Raw genomic sequence first — 22558 nt, forward strand, 5'->3', positions numbered from 1 at the left:
TGTTGTTGTTGTTGTTGTTGTTTTGTTTGTTTGCTTTTGATCCTGTGAATGCCTTAAATCTTTGAACCATCCACAAAACATTGGTCAGAATGCTTATAGCATGCAATAAAATATTCAGGGGTTTGGTTAGAGGCTCATTTGCAAATTTCAAACTTCTGCAATACCAGTATTCTGAGGGAATGAAAAGCCAACAATGCACACTAGTTACCAATAAGGAAATTTAGTGACTAATACACAAAATAGATAAAGCTACAAATTCCAATACTATGAGCTGATGCAGTTAATTATGGTTAAAATTAAACTTAAATAGTTTTAGTTAAATAGTACCTTACTACTGAGAACTGGCAGATATTGCAAGAAGTTCTTGCATTTTCTTTAGCTAAACTAAAACTAAACAGCAGGAACAAAGTCTAAAATAGTTTAAATATTGTCGCACGAGGGGCAGAGCTATACTTTAGCATTTTTTTAATGTTCTGTTCATTATCTGAAAACCACATCCAAATGTGCTTGTTCAAAATCTCATTCAAAAACATGGGTGTTAATGTGGTTCCACCTTTACTGCAACAACCTTCCTGTTCTTCCTGGAAGGCTTTCCACTATATTTTAGAATGTGGAAGCAGGGAACAAAGTAATGCAGTAAAACAGTCAAAACAAAAACAAAAGAACATGCATAATATAACTAAGAAATAACAATACAAACAGAAAAATAAAATGAAACATAATATAGCTTAAATGTAATGGTGTTTGACTGACAGGCTGTCAGTTTGTTTGTTTGTTTGTTTGTTTGTTTGTATTTATGCGATACTCTTTAAAAATGTGTTCTAGTGGTAACATGCATAATGAAAACAAAACTAGGCCTAATACAGAGCTCTGTGGTACACCACGAACAATATCGTACTCTTCAGATTGATGTTGGCCTAGACTAACAAAATATTTTCTTCTTGTCAAATAAGTTTTAACTCACTTTAATACATTTCCCAAGAGACCTAGTCAATTTCTAAGGCACGTTGATAAGATCATGATCAATTGTGTAAAATACAGTAGTCAAATCTAAAAGATCAAGCATTGAAACCGTAGTTATTTAAAAATATCGTTCAGAAAATGATCAATGTATAACCCCCATTTCCGAAAAGGTTGGTTTGCTGTGCAGAATGTAAATAAAAATTTAGCATTACTCTACTTTAGCAGTCTTTTGTTATGCCCATCCCAACTTTTTTGGAAAGTGTTGTTAGTGTCGAATTCAAAATGGGCAAATATTTTTCAAAAAACCAATAGAATTTCTCAGTTTCAACATTTGATGTTTTCTTTGTACTTTTTTCAATTAAATATGGGGTTTAAATGATTTGCACATCATTGCATTTTGTTTTATTTACACTTTGCACAGCGTGCCACATTTTTTGAAAATAGGTTTGTATATTTTTTTTAGCCTTATCACCCAGCACAAGTACACATGCTAGTGTTTCTGTAAGGGGGAGAAGTATTAAACTCATACAGATTTACTTTGCATTGTCTGATTCTGTTTTACGGAATTAGAAGTGCCTCTTCAGTGTAGATTCATAGATTCACTGTGTAATGTGATTCAGTGTGTAATGACCTTATTCATTAGTTAAGCCATTTACTCAAACACCTTTCTTTCTCCAGTCCCATTTTAATGCACTCCTTTTATCCGTGCGTTATTGGAAAGAAACAGATCCTTAATTATGACATTTATCTCTATTCATCCTGATGCACGTGTCCTGCTCCAAGAATTACTCACAAGAAAGAATTACACAATAGAAAGTTTGCTTTGATTACAGCAATTCATGCAAAGAACCTACGAACACACGCATAATCAATTGAAATATCACACAAACAGCTTGAGGTGTCTGTGTCTCCCTCACTCACATAGCTACATCTCCTCCTCTTCCCAGATGAGCAAACCAAAGCTGTGAGTAACGTTTGATCTCGAATCATTACAAAAGCATTGCTGTCCTTAAGACACACCACAGATACGCATACATACTCGTTTTATGTTCTGCAGCAGGGGAGGAGTTGACAACCCAAATGAAAAAGAGCCATTTTGTCCTTTCAGCAAAAATCTAACCACCTTGGAAGCCACAATATTTTATGTCCATTTTGCAGTTTGGCTGGAATTATGTCTCCATATGTATTAGTATATGCTAAAGAATACAATCTAGACAAAAATGCAGACTTAACCTTGCTCCGCTTTAAGCTTTAGTTCAGCTGTAGTTGCTTTTCTCTGGCAGGAAACTTTTCTGTAAAAGTAGATCAGTTTTTGTAAAATGTCTCTCAACCTTTGTCATTTTACGAGGCTGAAATCAGCTTCTCATTCACCAGCTTTAATGTCCCCTTCCACCTTAATTGGTACTGCCCATATATCTGCCCATACTGCTGTAAATATGTCGGAGTGTGTACTAAACGAATGTCATATAAACGAAAACACACTTACTTTGCTCTGATTTAAGCTTAAAAGCTTTTTGTGTAGTAAAAGGAATAGTTTCCTTTTTTTTATTAAATTTTTTTTTTTATTATATTCCCAGGTCAGCATTCCTTTTTTTTCTTTTTCACTTCAATATTAATGTCACAACTCATCGTTTATTAATGATCATATAGATATAAGGTGATGTGGCACCACAACCACCCAACACCCCTCCAAACAGACTGTTATCTTTGTTGCTATGGTGACCAGCAGTCTGTGCACTGCAGGGTTAAAGGTTGGTGAATTAGCAGTTATACATTACATCAATGTTTAAAAAAAGGTTTTGTTTTTTTTTTTTACTGCAAAGGAAGATTATTTTATTTTTACCAAAGAATCGAATTCTGTGGTGGAGCCGAAACAGGGCAGTAAAAGAGCCGCTTGTTGCTGATCCCTGTTCTACAGGCTTACACATGATACAGAGAATTTAACTGAACATTTTTCAAACAAACACATCCACACATACAAAAAGGCCTAAGACAAGATCCAATAGTTCTCTGAAACTAGAAAATAAAGAGCGATGCCTCCGCTGTATCTGTACCTAATCAATAAATACATTTTTCCGATGCCATTTAACAAACAAACGTATTTGATGTACAGCTGTTAAAATGACGCTTAGACTGGGATTTTTCTGCGATTAAATTTATAGTGGGGAGCGCCTTTCCGCAGGGGTCCGATTTTCATCTAACACCTGGGCTTGTTACAGCAGTGCACAGCAGTGGTGTAGAATTCTGCTACTCGAAAATTCAGGTGACATTTCATCAGATCCATGTGAAGCTGGCCTTTGAACAGGAAGGGGGGAGCTGGGAAAAGAGAAAAATAGTGGGGGTTGGTGGGAAGGTGTGAGGAGAAATAGTGAGAGAAAGCGAGGAGGGAGACGTGGGGAGTGAGTGAGAAAGTGAGAAGAGAGAGGGTCATAGTGCGAAGAGAGAATTGAATATGAATATTGATATTCCTTCTGCTACCTGCTTGTTCATTTCGGTGGCGAAACCGAAAGTGCAACTGATATGAAAATGATGTCAACAGTAGCGGTGTCAATTTTGAAGAGCTAAAATTTCAGATAGTGTTGGTCGATATAATTTTAAGTGGTCAAAAATAAAACGTGTCAATGTTTTACTGACTTATTTGACCACAGCGTTATTCGATAATGATTAGTTTTAGATGAGGAGGTGGTTACTTCCTACTTTTATCACTTACTTTTATCACCATTTTTCAGTGATTTTAGTCCCATCTGAATGTACCATGGCCATTTTTTTGCGTTAGTAAAGATTGTGACGCCTTTTTCCTTCTGTAAAACATCTCATGTTATATTTATCCAATGCCACTCGACATGTCAAAATCTTGTCAGTTAAATGTGGAGAAGGATTTTGATGCCATTTAAACGCAAATATTTTGTGTAGATTAACGTTCAGACCAAGGTGATCAACACATCCACTTTTTCTGGCTTGAGCACTGAACTCTAGTTGTGGTTTTGTTGTCATGTCCAAAGCACACGGTTGTTTTGTTGCTTCTGACTAGTCTAATTTCACAATATCTGTATTATTATGTCAATTTTTCTCAGTTACATTTTTAAGTTGCAGCTCTTCTCTTTCAAATAGTGATTTAAAACAAAAAATACCAATCTTGTAGCTCTGTTGGAGGCACTTGATGGAGCATTTGTTTTGGTTCTCTGTGGTTAATCAAGCTAATGTACCATCCTACCTCAAGTGTTTCACTCTGAACATTAAAGTATGTACAAAATACAGAAACAAAAAGATGTTGGCTATTGGCTGTGCTACTGACTATATGCAGTGCATTCACTGAAAACAGCTGGGTAGATGATTAAAATAAACAGAATAACAGCTAAAATAAGTGTTTTAATATTTTTTTCTAATCTTATTTTTGGAGTAAAGACAGAGTGTGTTTTGAGAAGCCACTCCCAGTCATTTGTACTGAGATTTCTTGTCCTGTGTGAATTGGTCATAAAAGTTATGGACATCTTTTGGTAAACCGACAATACTGTAACAAACCCATCCTAGCTAACACACTCTTACATTGTGTTATGTTGTTATAATATACATATTTCTTCCTGTAACATGTTTTGAGTAATTTTGAGCATATTAACCTGGTTTTAGATGCTTAGCTTAAGTGAAGCGCTTCATATAAAAATAACTAACTTTAAAACGTAGTCATTTTTAAAGAAGAAAATCTGTGCTGATATCAGATCCGTATCAGCTGATATGTAATGTTTTAAAATCAGTATTGTGCCATCTGTAATGAAGTTACTATAAAATAAAACAACTGTATTTGTAAAAGAATTTAAAGGCACGTTACTGGAGCTACATGTTGATAAACCCATCCTTATATTTGCCCATTTCAACATCCAAGAGTATACCAGTATAGCCCTAGTGAAAATACAAGCAGTATCACACAAACAATTACAAATGTCTACTTTCCCCAAGTTTTGGTTGTCCTTGTCCTGGACATTATAGACCTTGTCTTGTCTGTAAAGGATTATAATGTTTCGGAACTGTCCTCATCTTTTGATTCTTTGTGTGACCGCACCTAGGAGAGTTTTCAGAAATGGACCGCAAGAACATGTGAAAGCTGGTCTCAGTGAGGCAGTAGTTTTTTCGCTTTAGCATGTCCCATTGTGTAAAAAATGCACAGAGACTCTGGTCTACACAGACTTGAATCAGATCAGTCACACGCACAGCATCTGCTCAGTCCTCCACATCTGTGTGCAGTCTTGACTTTCACTAACAACCCAAGTGTTATTTAAGGCAGTTTATTTACAGCTGCCGTTTAGATGACCAGAATAATGAGCATGCTCTGTGGAACAGTCTGACTGTTGTTCTTTGCTTTTCATTGTTACTCTTTTTGAAGTCCAGACCAGGTCTGCAGCGTGAATGTCGCTCATTAATCTGTCCTTTCTGTATTTTTTTTTCTCTCTCAAATCCTCCCTTCACATCCCTTGCTTTAATTTCCAGCTCGTAGCCCCTCTGCTTCTCCTTCCCCATCTCCCTCTCTCTCTGTCTCCAGCCCTTGCATCACTCTTTCCGACTCAGAAGGCGACCAGGCCACCTCTGAAGCATCAGGCGACCGGCCCATCGCCATAACACCCCAAACTCCTCTGACCAAACAGAGCCAGCTGTCGAAGGAGGATGAAGAAGAGAGATCCACACTTTTGCTCCAAGAATCACAAACAGACCCTTCCACTGGTAATCTCAGCTCATACTGGCAAAGCAGATCAGTTGTGCACCCACAGCATGGCAGTTTCAGCTTCAGTCGCCCCACCCACAAAGTTACACAGACCGTCTGATGTATATTGTATGCCAAGATGGCCACAGCTGTCTTGGAAGTTAAACTGCGATTGGCTATCTGCCCATCCATGTGTACGCACTTCCATGCACTGCTGTTATCAGTACAACTTTTGTTTATCAAGCTGAATGCTAGCAAGCCACCAGTAGAAGTTGTTGCCTGCTCTGCACACCGTGACAACAGTGAGGCTTTCGAAGACGGAAAAAAGTTAGTCAAATCATACTGTCTGTTCAGATTCGGTTTCACCTGCAGTGACCTGGCCCTACATGCCATGCAAAAACAACAGCCTGCGATTTGGTCGGTTTGCATGACAGTCAAGTTTCTGTCAAAGTAGGCAATGTTGGCCGTGTTAAGTGCTAAAACCTACCAGCCTGTCTGGTGATCAGTATTGAACCCTGCTTGTACAAAGTAGACAAACTATCACACTGGGTTCATTTCAGGTCAGTTTTGTTCAGATTTATTTGTCACATTGCACAGGGCCAGAACCTAAGGAACAGGCCAAGACAAAGAGAGGCCAAGAAAAACTCCCTCTGCACTCAGCTATAGTAGTACTTTCCTAGTGAAACAACACTGTAGACAGATTAAATACACTGAAGCCAAAATGTCTTTTTTGACATCTTTCAGTTGCTTGATTTTAAATGCTAATTTTCAGTGAGAAAAAATAAAGGTGCAAAAGTTTAGCCAGCAAACTGTTAGCTATGAACTATCAATGATTTGATAAGCATTGTTTAAAGCACATATTAACCTCTTATGCTCATGGGTATTTTTTGGTTTTTCCATTTGAATTTACATGACCAAATCATAGGCAGATTATTCAGTAACTGCATGAAATAAATACATTTTTATTTTATTCATTTATGTTTTGTAAAAGCTCCCCTCAAATGAACAGAACATGTTTTATGATCATACACACATCGTTATAGGCTTACAATTTACTGCTGAAAGCCAAAAATCTTAGATGCTCTTTGTATTATTTTATCAAAATCATTTTTACAGAGCAGGTCACTGAAGAAACACCATCTGTTTATAGTTAAACATACAGTTATAGCCCAGATTTGTGGAAAAATGGGTCAAAAAAATTCAGCTTCTTTTATTATAAAGTTTAAAATTCCATTACCCATCTATTTGACTGGAAAGACGACAGTTACAGCTCTCATATGACACCCACTTTTTGAGTGTAGCTTATGAAATATGAAAGTTATGAAGAACATGACTAAGTGCATTTTGGAACCACCGGTGGTCTCAAGGAGTTGAAAAGGTTAAAATAATTTTACCATATATTGGTTTAAACGCCTGAGAAGTTTAAGTCCTAATGAATGCTGGCATTACAACTGGGAGCTAAAATATGAGGGGTGTTTCTAAAGTAATACTTCTGTCTTTTGTTCCTTGAGTTTTGCACCTTTTCCAAAAGAAAATGCCAAGATTTGAACAGCTTTCTATTTAATTTATTGCAAACAGACAGCAAAAATGCTCATTTATTTAAAAATACCTTCCTAGTGAGCCGTGTTATGTTGCCTGTTTTTTTTAGTATGCATGTCAGAAAAAAACTAACATTTGCTTCAAAAAGTTATGCTTTTAAAAATCATCACCTGATAAAAGCCGTAATATTATGGAAATGAGATGTTAATTGCTTCCCAACTAGTTGTCATTTGTTATTCATTATCATTTTTTAGAGTTTTCTTTTTAAGTTACATGATAAAGTACAGTCTGTAATTGCATCATTTGGATCTAGCCATAGGCTTCAGGCTGATGAGTGAATGGAGGAGAAAAAACACTATAAGCACTGCTGCAGAATGCTGCAACTTAGGCCCTAAAAATAAACAGCCATTTTCTCCCGAAAAGCCCACCATTTTCACACATGCTGGAGTGCTTGACAGCCCTCGGTGTTGTTTTTCTTCCTGAAGCGTGCCAGTTCTCTCAGTAAGCTGCAGCTAATGGGTCTGTAATGACGCAGTGCGATGGTCCAGGCTGAGATGGCTGTGCTATCTTAACTTTTTACAATACATATTGTCAGCCCAGAGGCAACAGTCCATCAAGAGGTTTTGCCAGCAGGAATTTGCAACCAGGTAAAAAGAGGCACTGGTACACTTTTTAATTTATACTGCTGATTTGGGTCAGTTGGGATCAGTTCTGCATTCACCGTAGGCCTGTGCTTGGTGACTGGTCATTTTTTAAAATTAATATTATTTATTTTGTGCAAACAGTAGAAAGACAGCAGTATTCCCACACATACACATAACTGACCTATTAAATGTTGGGTGATATCCTATGTAAGTACAAGAATAGATGATGATGTTCTAGAAATGCTCTTGTGTTGGTTAAGCATGCTCTGAGCTGCAGGCAGACATCATGACACAGCAGCACTGATCCACTCATACCAGCACAACACACACACACCACCACCACGTCAGTGTTACTGCAGTGCTGAGAATGATCCACCACCCAAATAGTACCTGCTCTGTGAGGGTCCATGGGGGTCCTGACCACTGAAGAACAGGGTAACAGAGTATGAGAGAAACAGATGGACTACAGTCTGTAACTGTAGAACTACAGAGTTCACCTATAGAGTAAGTGGAACTGGTTAATGGACAATGAGCATAGAAACAAGGAGGTGGTCATAATGTGGTCATATATATATATCACACAATGGTATGATGCCAGGGATTTGCCAGCCAAAAACCACCTTTCATTTACTTAATTTTCAGTCAAAACAGGCACCATGTAGATGTTATTCAGTTTTCAGCAACAGTAAAAAGATGAAAACATATATTTAACAGAAATTTACACAGAAACCTCAACAGTATTTCGGTATTTACTTCAAAGAAATCTGCAGGGATATTTTTTTTCTACATGTCCAAAGTTCAGTCTTAGAAGTTGGCTGCATTTTCTGGGTCTCGCAATCCAAAAATTCACCATATCTTTTCATCATTTTTATGAATTATTTTTAACTCCAGATTTGAAAACTAATTTTACCTTTTATTTTCACTAAACTTTCTTCTTCCTTATGTAAATGTAAATTTTATATCTGATCTCAGAATGTCTGATCTTAGAAATGTATCCTGAAAAATTTGTGCTGAGTGGCTGTTTTGACTTAAGTTAGCAAAGTGTGGTATTTGACTTTTGCATGGTACTGTACTGTACTGTACTGCACGGGGGGCTAATGATATATTTTTAGCGATGTAGGTTTGATTAATGTTCCTCAGATGAACTTCATTACCATTCTTACTGCAAGAGCCATCTGTTTTTATCACGTCTGAAAGGTGACAGTGTATTAAAGGCATAATTCAAACTACTCCACAGGCTGGCGTGAGGACGGCAGTGATTTAAGCTCATTTGTTGGAATAACTAAGTTCGTTATGGGCGGCAGTAACTGATCCAGGGTCAGTCCTCCAAAATAAAGTTGGTGTTTTACAAAGCATCTCAGAGCAGAGCAGTTTTTAGATGTTGTTAATGGGTTTGTGTGGTTAATGAACGAGAGGATGAGCAATGAGGCAGTGGAGGATGGAGTGATTTTGCACTCGTTTACTGATATAGCCTCTAGTCCTCTCCCTCTCTTTTTTTTTTTTTTCTTTTTTTTTTCTTGTTGACCTTTTCCTGATGCTGTTAGTGTGATTGAGGCACAGGCAGTAATGATCATCCCTCCTTCTCTCCTTCCCCCTTCCTCTCCTCCTTTCCTCCTCTTTCTCTCTCTTGGCTAGATAATGATGGCAGTGGGTGTAACCCTGTAGATGACTTTCTGCCCGTGTATGACAGTCTGAAGTTTTGTGCCAGCAAAAATACCGACAGGATCTACGTCTACGACCAGGTAACACACACAGACACAATGGTGGCTTCATTTTTCCCTCTTACACTCTCTCCTTACACTGAGCATCCAAACTAGACCAGATTTATGAGCTCTGTTCTCTTTATCACACTTTATATTTTCTTGCCATTATTCTTTTCATTGCCACTAAATCTCACTCTCTCTTTCTCTCCTTAGCACACTCACTTCCTCTTTGTCTCTTTCACTCCTTCTTTCTCGGTCTCTCCTCTCTATTTTTCTTTTTCTTTTGCTCTTCTTTCTTTAAAGATGCATTGAGTGTTGGTAATTGGTATATTAAAAGGCCTACGTCCTACTTTTTTTTTTTTTTTTGCATTTAATTTTTTCACACGAGGTCCACTTAGAATGTCACAATTCATCATTACATGAAAGTTTTCCAACCTCTCTTTATCCCTCAGAGTTAAACAGGCCATGCCTTCAAGAGCGATGCATGTAAATGACGTCTGCCCTGTATTACACCTCATTCAAAAAAAGCACTCAGAGCTGAAACACCCCTTAGATCAGGCATGTTGAACTGGGGACCTTCCAGGCCAAAGTGCTGCAGAGATCAGCGTTTACCTTCATGCTCTGAATTCAGTTCATGAAGGCTTTGCTAATTAGCTGATGAGCTGAATCAGGTGTGTTTAATGAGGCAGTGTTGCTGAAGTATGCAGTGTTTTTGCCCACAAGGACTGGAGCCTGACACATGTGACACAAGTTCAACACGAATGGGCAGGGCTAAACTGCTGAAGGCTGAATAGGCAGATATATATAAATGAGTTCTCATGACATCACAGATGCGATGAGCAAGCTGTTTTGCAGTTTAGTTTCCATATATGGACTGTATGGACTGCAGAGTGAATGATAGTCTTTGAAAGTTTGAGTGTTTATGTACTATATACGTAAAGCTTTATTTTAAAAAGGGAAGGAAATTGTTTTCCATGGTATGAGCCTTTTAAAAATCATGTAAATCTCTCTCTCCCCGCTCCATCTGTGTCTCTTTCTGTGTCTGTCTCGCCCTCTCTCTCTCTCTCCCCCTCTCCCCCTCTCGCTCTCTCTCTCCCTCTCTCTCTCCATTGGTCTCTCTGTGTTTCATCATTTTGTCATTCTCCTCACTACCATTGCATCCTTCTCTGTCTCTTTCTCTCTCCCCATCTGTCTCTATCTCCCTCACTCTTTCTGTTTCTCTTTATCAGATTCTGTCATTCTCTTCCCTACCACTGTACTCTCTTTCACTTGTGCTCTCTCTCTCTCTCTCCCTCCCATTTTGTGTCTCCTTTTTAATTGCTGTTGTTCTCTTTCTATTTCTATCTCTCGCTTGCTCCTTTCTTTCTTTAATTCTTTCTCTCGTTCTTTTGTCTTTCATTCTCTTTCTCGCTCCTTTCTTTCATTCTCTCTGTCCTTTCTTTCTTTCTCTATTTATGTGTCTGCATGGCTTTCCTCTGTATCTTGCTTTTTCATATGTCCATCTGTCTCTTTATCCCTCTCTGATGCTCTCTTTCCACACTGGCTGTGTAGACTGAGCATGCCTATCTCAGCGGAGGCTAAATAAAATGTTCTCTCAAGTTGAAATTGCTTGCCATCATTTATGTTGTCTTCACTCGGCATTCCTGAACCTCTCTGAAGCCATGTTAAACGGGAGGAAATATGAGCACAAGGGCCTTTAATTGACTTAGATTGAGAAATATTATCAGAGTTAGATATTTAATAAGACTTTTTCCTCTGGCTATTTCAGCTCGGGAGTGATGAATGGAGGGGCTACGGGCAGGACTCGGGAACAGGGAAAGAAAGGCAGAAGTAAATGGAGCAAGAGTGAGAAAGAAAGACGGAGACAAAGGGAGAGAGGCATAAAAAGACAGAGAAAAGAATAGTGAGAGTGAGAGACGGACAAACTGAGAACAAGAGACAAGTCAGGTTCAGAATCGCCTGCAGTGAATTCAAATGGAAATGATTGGGTGCTGTTATATATCATATGCCTAATAACATCCGAGGTGGCCCATAGACGATGCACTTCCTTATGCTAACGCATGTTCATGTACAAAGCTTGACAGCATATCAGATTATGCTAATTCACACTCATCAGGCTCACTCTGGCATCTCGGAAGGATGATCAGACTGCCTTCCCCGAGAAAGACAGAAATTGTGTTTTACATGCATTAGAGAGAGAGATTTGTGCACGAATGTCTTTAGCTCTTCATGCCGTTAGTTCTGTAGGACTCCCTGCTGTCTCCTCTAGCAACAGCAGCAGCAGGGCGGTGTTCTGCACCATCAGCAGTTGCACAGGGAGAGAAGAAAAGAGAGGGGAAAGAAGGCTTTTTTGTTCGTATATGGCTCTGGTAGAGGGCGTTTGTACGTGTGTGAGTAATGGAGCATTGCAGATCTACAGGAAAAGGAACAGCCCTGCAGCAGCTGCTGGTACATAGCATCCCAGTCACTTGTAAAAGCACCAGGTCTGGATGCAGGCAAAATGTGGCCACTTAAATGTGGAATTCCACCAATTTATGAAAATATCTATAGTCAATAAATAAAACAATCCAATTTACACAATTTTGCACTAGAGATGTGCCTTGCAGCTAATTCTGATACTTAAATATCCATAATAGTTAAAGAATGCATATCCAGTTAAGCTCAGGGAGGGATAAACAATGAGATGAGAAACTAACTTTGGCTGAAAATAATATAGATTTTATTATTCACAAACAAAGGGAAACTGGTAGATTTTCCTGTTGAGTGAATTACAGAGTCTTCGTATTTAGATAAGATAATGAGCTAACAAATCTAACCAGTGTCACGTTTAGATGGTGATGAGGTGTTTTCTTTTAAGTGGATGATGTGCCAAGATGTTAATTGTCAGAGAAGTGTATCTGAATTGTTTCTGGACCTAGCGAACATCAACTAGAGTAAGTTAAGTTACCTCTTATTAGTCCCACAACAGGAAAATTCACCTCCACATTTAACCCATCTACGCAGCGAAACGGCCACAGTGAATGCACACACACTAAGGGCCCTGAGCACTCGCCCAGAGCAGTGGGCAGCCCTATCCACAGCTCCCTGGGAGCAGCTGGGGGTTTGCCTGGTTAGCCAAGTTAGCGATACAGCCATGCCAACCCAGCCAGAACCATAACAACACGTTCTTGGCTACATGTTCATGCTCAGGCATTCATGTTTCAGAGTAGCAAAGTATAACGTACTTCCTTGTGAATACGAGGAAAACCGTCATGTTTCGTTTAATTTCATCCCTATTTTTCAGTGTTTCCTTCCAAACTTTCCTTCTTTGGTTTAGCGCTGGAGCTACAAGGCTAAAATTGATAACACTAGAAGTCAATAGTCACCCAAATCACACTGCACCAACTTACACGTCGTGTTTTTGTGGTTTAGGTCACAGTATGACTTGCTGTGGACTAAAAAATGAACAGAACTTCATCATGTAGCTGAATGCAGCACTTATTTTATACAGCGGGTTTTGTGCCAAAATACTTCGAAGTTACCAGTGTAACAGAAATAGTTGATGCTGTCAAAATGTGACACATTAAGCTTGAACTTGCATGTGCAGAAGTTTGCACATGTGCATTGTACATATGACTAAACTTAAATAAAAACTTGAAGTTCGCCTGTGTAGCGGTGCAGTTAACGTGCAGTGGCTGGAGACGGAAGACATTTATTTATTAATGTCATTGTTTTACATTATTCTTTATTATTAAAAGAATTTAGAGAGCAGACATGGAACAAAAAGACCACCTGATTAACTTCTTTAGATACGGTTTACGTTCTGAATGATGACAGTTGAGAATTATTGGAGTCTGAGAATCGCAGGGGCTACGTTGTCAGTCATATATACAACAGGATTGTGCAGCAAACACACGTAACTTTTTAAATGAATTAATCTGCCTTGGTTATTCAGAAGCAAAGGAAAATCTTGTAGCCACTGTGGGTTTAAACCATAACCGAGTCAGTTTGACGCTATTGAGAAGCAGTCTTTGTCTTCTACATGAGGTAAATGATTTTCTGCTCAGTGGATTATGTTGGAACATGTTGGCTTGTCAGGTTAACACTGAGAACAGTGACCTTTTTTTTTTTTTTTTTAATTTGAGCTCTTAGCCTAGCCGCACTCCTTCAAATTTCTCAGTCACTTCTGTGGCACTCGTGTAGTAGTGTTAGCAGAGTAACACTTTACAGATCTCTAGCTAGTCGTCTAACTGCTGAACACTGGCAGATTACTACCACTACACTGTTACACTGAGATGTAACGTTTGTGTGGTGTAACGTTTGTTTTGAACGTTTTTGAATTTGAGTTAAAATTGATACTTTGAGAATTTCTCAGAGTATCCATGTCTGGTGTCATAACTGCAAACTAGAGTACACATTAAAAATTAGTGACATAAGCACTCATGACATCAAACATTATAGCAGGGGTCTGCAACCCGTGTAGTAAGAAATCAACCCACCTTGGTAGCCACAACGTTTTGTGTCCATTTTATTGGACTAACATTTTACCACGTTGGCTGTAAATATGTCTTAGTGTGTGTTAATGTGCTAGAATAGGCTAAAATATAAGTGAAAATCCAGACTTGCTTTTCTCTGCTTTAAATAAAGTAGAACAGTTTCTTGTAAAATGTCTCAACATTCGACTCAAGTCAGCTTGCCATTTACCAGCTTTCTTATTCGAATTTTCCAGTTCCACCTCAAATGGTGCAGCAGTTACATTCTGGCATCTTGGGCACTGTTTAAGGTGGAATGGGAAGGAGCTGATGAGTAAAGTGACTTAAGTTTGATGACTTTTTAGTGGCTGACAGTTTCTCATTGCAGATTCAATGCATCAGGAAACCAGCTGCAGTGCTTATTAATGCAAATTAGTTCGCCTTAAATCTTTCTTTTTCTTGTTAGCTAAATGAGACTGTTGTCTGCGTTGTTATGGTGACTAGCAGTCTGTGAGCCAGTCTTCAGAGTTAAAGGTTAAATTAGCAGTTACACATTAACGTCCAGCATTTAAGAAACTGTTTTAGAACTTTGCGTTAGAACCATCAGAAAAGCTACATTTTTGCTACTAATTAGGATTAATTTATTTTCACCTAAAAATCTAGTTCTGCTGTGGAGCTGCAAGGGGGCAGTGCAAAAGACGAATGTGCCTCTAGAGCCGCATGTTGCTGACCCTTGTGGCAGAATTGAGTCAGAATTGTTCAGCATTAGTGAAAGGATCTAGACATCTGAAGACAGGTGTTTGGGTCATGAGTCTTATCTGCAAGGGGTCATTGTGACTGCGGCTATCATTGTGACCAAATTTTGTAGTAAGGTTTTTTAAAGAAGCTGTTTACACCTTATATTAACTTATTTTATGTATGAATTGGATCTGGATTCTCTGGATTCCAATCACATGTGTGCCCAATGTGGTCAGATGAGATCAGATTTTGCATAAAAAGCGCCAAGACATGCATCATTTACACATTACTTCTACTGTTCACTACGTTACCATACAAACCGAAGGATAACTCTAGCCGTGCATCCTCCGTCTTGCGTTACCTTGTTTATCCTTTTACCTGCTAGTCAGCACTCAACGGTAGGGATGGGTATCATTAGGATTTTACCCATAGCGATACTGCTTATCGATATCAATACTTTATTGATAGTACTTTCCATAATTTGGTACAAAAAATAAAATATGTGAAAAAATTCAAAAAGATTCAGAATTTTAAAGATGTGAAAAGGCTGTGGTCATCTCCCTACAGTAGATGAGAAATATTACCACCATAAAAAACGAGTTACCCCCAGGTTGTGTAAATGGTCAGTTATTTGCAGGCTGATTAAAGAAGTGGAATCAGGTGTGCTTCTGTTTGATTAGAATGAACACTTGCAGCCACACTGGCCCTTTGTGATTGGTAACTCTTGGTTTATTGCCTCTAAAAGCTGCGTTACAGAAAGTCATTACACAGAAAAGTTATGAATATGCTCCCTAATGCGTGAGACTTTTACAGTAGTTTTGAGAAAAGCTTTTGGCCTTAAAAAGGGTGAAGAGGTGCATGCAGAGTGCCTATTCTAGAGTAGTACCCCCAAAAACTCCCTTTCCCCCCAGATTAACCATGATTTTAACATTGTCAGTATTACTTATAAATCTCAGAAAACGTGTTTTGGTTTACTGGTTTACAATTTGATGAAAATCACACATGGGTTTGCAAAATTATAGATAAGAATGTTGTGGACGGCTTTCAGGAACTGCTGAGGTACAGCTACTTCCAATCATGGGATTAATGTTTATTTTAACTAGTAAATAGTGATCAGTTTACAGCTTTAAATGATAGAAGTTTCAGTGGCCAGTCGTTTTATTAACTTCTTGTCTGCCCCTCAGTTTAAACAAAACCATGTTCTCACGTAGGATGTATCTAAAGCGGTTTTGGTCTGTAAACTTCGTACACACTTCTAATATCTTGGTGCATACGAAATTGAATCCAGAATTTAGTTGATATGTGTGGTTATCTTTTTTTGCAAAATCATAAAATTCTCTTTTAAGTAATCTTACATAGATTTGGATATGTGACTTTTGGACTTCAGGATGGCCATTTTTATGCTGTTGCCCTACATAAGTAAGTAAGTGATACTTTTTTGATCCCACAACCGGGGAAATTCCACCTCCGCATTTAACCCATCCGTGAAGTGAAACACCACATACACACCAGTGAACACACACACTAGGGGGCAGTGAGCACACTTGCCCGGAGCGGTGGGCAGCCCTATCCACGGCGCCCGGGGAGCAGTTGGGGGTTAGGTGTCTTGCTCAAGGACACCTCAGTCATGGACTCTCGGCCCTGGGGATCAAACCGGCGACCTTCCGGTCACAGGGCCAGATCCCTAACCTCCAGCCCACGACTGCCCCAAAGCAAGTCAATTTGAGATTACTTAACAAATCAGTGCTTGCCAAAAGCCACATTGGTGTCCTCTTAGTTGTGTATAAGAAATGTAATATAAACAGCTGCTGTTTATATGACATATATGAACATAAATAAACTGCTCATGTCATGTTGATAAAGATATAATGGCTACAGTTCCCCCTAGACAGACAGAGTGAGAAATCCCTTAAATTCTGGCTGATCTTTATGTTGTTTCTTTATGTGTGTGTGTTTTCTCTCAGGATGGCCTCCCACTCAATTGCAACTTCATACCTTTGGATATCAGAATGCAGAACTGGGAGGATTTGCCTCCAGAATTCAGCCGCACTGAGAACAGAAGACATGTGAGTTCCTGCGTGTGAACTAAGAATGTGTTAATCGACATGGCTTGACTAAATGTCTGCAGCAAGTGTCCAACTGACTGATTCTCCATTTGTTTAGCTCCTGATCCTCCAGCTCTAATCATATGCACTTGATTCTCTTGTTCAGATGTGTTTAATTAACAGGCTGTTCACAACCTTACATTAACTTGTTTCGTGTATGGATCAGCTTTGGATATACAGTTACTGGATTCTGTTTACATGTATGCCCAGTGTGAGCAGATAAGATCACTTTTCCCCCGTTATCATACAAATTGACAAGCTCATCTTAAACGGCTTCATTGAGTGCAAAAAAAGTCACTTGGTTTCAAGATAATTCTAGCCCTGCATCCTTCATCTTTCGTTTCCTTGTTTATCTTCTTACCTGCTGGTCATCATTCAGGAGACATATTTCGGCTTTAGTAAGCGAGTCTGGATATAGCAAACGCGTTCTATTTAAACTTGTGTTGGATGCGATCAAGATCTGTCTCTGACCACCTCCGAATGTGGATTTAGTGATCTGGCCACAGTTGCATCCAGAGTGTGTTTTCACTAGGGCTTGTGATGTTTCTGATTAGTTTCGTGCCTGTGATTTAAATTAGAAATATCTCCTCTATTTTAAGCTCCGGACCTGTTTGAAGACCAGAATGTCCGCTTAAAACCGAAGCACCAGATGGCCAGTTATTTGTGGTTGTGTTGTCGTTGTCTTAACATGTGGGTGGGGCTTCTTATTAGTCTTATTTACACACAGTTCACAAGCTGTTCACAAGTGTTATTAGGTAGCAAATGTACTGCTTAAAACTTGGAGACTCTAATTAAAATGATGATTTAAACATGATCCATCTTTCAGCTCAAGTTTACAAGCAGTTTTTTTTTTTTTTTGCAATTAGATGAAAGCCGAACATGATGCAGTCAAAAAGGCATGCATTTTGAAGCAAGGTGTCAACAGCCTCCAAGAGCTGGTAAAGAATTGCTTAGTAGAAGGTGCATTATCAGCAAAGAGTTTGAAGAGTAGGAGCACATTACTGCAAACCAGTTTAGGAAAAGTTGCTTTAAACTAGATGTCAGTGAAACCTAACTGCTTCCATACTTTTGACCTTTATTATACCTAAAAAAACACAAGAGTAGGCTCCTGAGTGGTGGAGCTGGCTAAGAAAGGATCCACAGCCATTTGCGATCAGCAGCAGTGCGAAAAGATAGTCTCAGGCTTCAGGCTTTTCCGAGAAAGCACACCCTCTTCTTCACACTCTTCGATTGGTTGGAGGCGTATGATAGTGGAGATTCAGACAGTGGGTGGGAAATGGCAACAACCAGCAATAATTAAAAAAAAAAAAGTAAAGTGTCAAAACATACCATTAGTAGAGTACTGTTGGAGCATTACAGATATGGATGAACAGTAATGTTGAGGCTGTCAGCAGATAATTGTTGGACAAGACAGCTCTATAAAGTGTAAATCCCTGGGGAGTCTGATCCTGGAAGCCAAGGCTAGATTGTGTAGTAGTCTTTTTGTGTGTGTGTGTGTTTGTGTGTGTGGGGGGTGTGTGTGTGTCTGGCATTAGGTGGTGCGATTCGTGCACGAATGGAGTTTTCTGACGGCAATGAAGCAGAGGATGGTGAGGAAGAGCGGACAAGTGTTCAGCAATCCGATACTGCTGCTGGACGAGCTTACACACACACAGCGCAGGCACAGCAGCACCAAGAGGCAAGAACATGCACATACACACAGGCATGCACACACGTTCATAAACACACACTAACTATCTTATCACTATGTTTTGTTACCTATTTCCTAGCTTTTCATCAGTGGCCAGTTTCTGACCATAGAGCCACTCGGCTTGATGTTTTTGGATATTGGACCGTAGCAGTGACAGTAATGTGTGTACAAGCATTACACACGCTACACACTGTCAGTGTCACTTGAGTGCTGAGAATGGTCCACCAAAGCAGTCAGAAACTGGCCAGTGATGAATGGATCAAGGCAAATTGCGCAAGACGGCAGATGGGCTACAGTCTATAATTGTACACTTGTATAGTCGATATACGTATAAGGTAGGAGAACAAATTTTCTGTAGCATGGAAATGAGATTAAACCAATTCCACTGACAACTAGAATTCATCTAAGGCTGTGTTGAGACATTTTTGGTATCTGTCCAAAAAACACTTTGATGCGCACGTTGCTGGTTTGTTGTGGTTGTGCTTGTGGGTGGAGATCGAAGAATGAGTTTTACGTTTATGAACTTGAAAGCTTATGAGCAAAAGCTGCCAGCAGTCACTGCTCTTTTTCATAAAATGGAGCAAAAAAAAGGCATGTATGATACCAGTCACTGTCCAACTATATGAAAATGTGGATTGATTAGCTCTGAATGTGAATTGAGAGCAGTGATTATTTTCTCCTTTATTTTGTTCAACATTGTCATGCCTATGTGAAGCCCTGCCCCACACCATTTCCTATTGGCTGACGCCTGGCACACTGTGTCAAAAGTTCAGCTTTTTCAACGGACAGTGGGCATATTTTTCATGTGCCATTGTTTCTGCCAGCACATCATTTTCATTAAATCAACAGCAAGAGATCCATTTTTGACGGGTTGCTCTATCACTGTCCATTCTAGTCTCCATTTCCCTCCATCCGTTTTTGACGGGGGAAAAAAGCCAAACACTATTGCTGAACTATATTCTCGCAAAGCAGACCTCTGGCTATTGCTTGAGCACAGATTCCCAAACCTCTGCTGCTCATGTACCTCACAACCAACCACAAAAGCTTTCATAGCCCACAAGAAGATTTAACTAGCTTGTCAGTGTTGCCTGTCGAATTTCACTGAAATTAATATTCACACTAAATAATAAAAACTAAAAAAATCCTACAGTATTGTTTGTTGCCATGGACCCATGGTGACTGAATACTATACCATCAAAAACAGAAATATTTTACACTGACACGCACTGTAAAGACATCCAATGAGCTATGTCTGCCAGCTTTTGGCCGAAATTCACTGAGCTCAGTCTAAACATGTAGTATTTTTCATGTTTTATTTTTACACATAATTATCACCACAATATTTGTCACATTTAAAATGATTGGTTTAGTTAAATCTTCATCAACAGCCACCACAGCCCTAAAGTCGAAAAACACTGCACTAGAAAGTCTGGTAGCTCAGCATGGAGACAAACCGCCGACACTGGCAAAAAAGGGCCATTTGACTGACATGCAAAACAACCAAACACAAATACTGGTATGCAGGCAATTGCAAGAACAGTGCTACAACAAAAACAGAGCTGTGGGAAAAAAAAATAAAAGTGGTATGTCCATTGCTAAATACACAAGGATACCTGCTTTACTTGTTCAATGCTTCAGACAAACTTGAATAACTTTTAGAGACAGGATGGCTGTGAGCTTAGCCAGCTTTTTTTTTTAATCCAGCCACTATACTGGACTCCTACAAGTGACTAGCTAGTTTGTTTCCTAATAAAGAAACAATGGCAGACAACATTCTAGTATCAGGTCATCTTGGCATACGACGGTTGATGGGTTTTTTTCTACATACAGTAAAGTTGTGGCAGTATCTAAATGTATGTAAATGTATCTGAAGCTTACTGTAACCTGAAATAGCACTTATTCCTTTATGTTTTTGCTTTAGTATCCTCTTTTATTTTAAGTAAAATACATGTCTGTCTGTACCATGTTCTATTTTGAAATCTGATATCCTGAAATCTTGTTTCTGAATTTAAGAAAATCAGTAAGTGCAGTAAAGCAAAATAATAGTACAGTAAGGAAAAAAGTCAAGGCAGATGTTTGTAATAGGGTTAGTAAAAGTGGCCGGTGAGTTTTCATACAAGCACATGCTTACGTTTCTATCTCTTTCACTGCCTCAGCCTCTGTCTGCTTGTGTATCCATCACTCTCTCTGTCTCTTTCTAGCTATCTGCCTGTTCCCTTATGAGTTTAGTTCCGTTTCTCTGCCTGTCTGCTCATCAGTCTCTGTGCTCTTCTGTTTGCTTGGCTCCATCTCTCCGTCTCTGTTCTTTCTCTGTCAGTGTCCATTCTAGTTCAATCTTTCCCTCCATCTGTTTACTCTCTCTCTGTTTTTCTCTCTTTGTGTACAAATGTCTATTCCTGCTATCTCACTCTGCCTGTCTGCCTGTCTGTTTGCGTCTGCTGTCCGTCACTCTTAATTAAGTTACCCGATATGTAAGTCAGGCTTATAAGTGATTATTTTCCAGAAGAGCCTGCTGTGCTGAACCCCCCAACCCCCCACACACTCACACACTCACACACACACACGCACAGTGGTACCCAAACCCTCACATGCAGCTTTCATATAGTCCCTTTCATCTGTTTGTGTGTGTGCGCGTGTGTGGTGGTCTTTTGAAGGTAAGGCCCCCTTGACACTTTCATACAGGACTTCCAAACCTTCACACTGTAAGCTCTTTGATGTAAGCCCCACTTCCTCTACCAGTGCATACTCGCTCACTCACTCACCTGCTCTGTTTCTCTCTTTCTGTCTCTCTCAGGTATCTCTCTAAGCAGGACGTGGCTCAGACCTCCCTCGGTGCTGCCCAGCGAGAGGGCGGAACCGTACGCATCATCAATAAGGACAGCTTCCCCTCCAAGAGGAGATCGATAACCAAACTACTCACCCAAGCTGACAAGTATGAACAGACACAACATGAACACAATGACTGCACTTGCATAACATTATGACCACCTCCTTGTTTCTGCGCTTATTGCCTATTTTATCAGCTCCACTTACTATACAGGTGCACTTTGTAGCTCTACAAGACTACAGACTGTAGTCCATCTGTTCCTCTGCATACTTTGTTAGACCCCTTTTCCCTGTTCTTCAGTGGTCAGGACTGCCGTGGACCCACACAGAGCAGGTACTATTTGGGTGGTGGATCATTCTCAGCACTGTAGTAACACTGATGTGGTGGTGGTGTGTTAGTGTGTGTTGCACTGGTACGAGTGGATCAGATACAGCAGCGTTACTGGAGTTCTTAAGCACTGTGTCCACTCACTGTCCACTCTATTAGACACTCCTACTTTGTCAGTCCACCTTGTAGATGTAAAGTCAGAGACAATGTCTCATCTCTTGCTGTACAGTATGAGCTAATCATCATCTAGTCCTTCATCAGTGGTCACTGGATGCTGCCCACAGGACACTGTTGGCTGGATATTTTTGGTTGGTGGACTGTTCTCCGTCCAGCAGTGACTCTAAGGTGTTTAAAAACTCCAGCAGCACTGCTGTGTCTGATCCACTCAGCGCAACACACACTAGCACACCACCACCACGTTAGTGTTACTGCAGTGCTGAGAGTGATCCACCACCCAAATAATACCTGCTCTGTGAAGGTTCATGAGGTTCCTGACCACTTAAGAGCAGGGTAAAAGGGGGCTAACAAAATATCAGAGAAACAGATAGACTACAATCTGTAATTGTAGAACTACAGAGTGCACCTATATAGTAGGTGGAGCTGATAAAATGGACAATCAGTGTAGAAACAAAGAGGTGGTCATAATGCTGTGCCTCCTCAGTGTATATCCTAATTAGTGTTAGACAGTCAGTAGATTGCAGGGAGACATATAACTTCCAATATAAGTTCTCCAGACAAAAACATATTTGCATGCATAATTTCTTCTCTAATTTTTGGTTACACATTCCCTTGCCTTAATGACAGTGCCATTCCCATCTGTTATGGAATGCACTCTAACTTTGCGACTACCTCTGAGCTGAACGCAACATGGAAACTCC

The 22558-nt window shown here is 39.6% G+C and overlaps 1 protein-coding gene across 3 annotated transcripts in view; it reads left to right on the top strand.

The window, feature by feature from the left end:
• zranb3 (zinc finger, RAN-binding domain containing 3) overlaps nucleotides 1-22558 on the top strand; it is a 98677-nt gene that overhangs the window by 64616 nt on the left and 11503 nt on the right. For all 3 annotated transcript variants that reach the window (XM_017694574.2, XM_037534321.1, XM_037534320.1), the window contains 5 exons: nucleotides 5446-5676; nucleotides 9475-9581; nucleotides 16696-16797; nucleotides 18372-18514; nucleotides 21321-21458. In XM_017694574.2, coding sequence (XP_017550063.2) covers nucleotides 5446-5676; nucleotides 9475-9581; nucleotides 16696-16797; nucleotides 18372-18514; nucleotides 21321-21458 — 721 coding nt within the window. The remainder of the gene's footprint in view (nucleotides 1-5445; nucleotides 5677-9474; nucleotides 9582-16695; nucleotides 16798-18371; nucleotides 18515-21320; nucleotides 21459-22558) is intronic.

This window comes from Pygocentrus nattereri, chromosome 25, assembly GCF_015220715.1.
Source record: "Pygocentrus nattereri isolate fPygNat1 chromosome 25, fPygNat1.pri, whole genome shotgun sequence".
Lineage (NCBI taxonomy): Eukaryota > Metazoa > Chordata > Actinopteri > Characiformes > Serrasalmidae > Pygocentrus > Pygocentrus nattereri.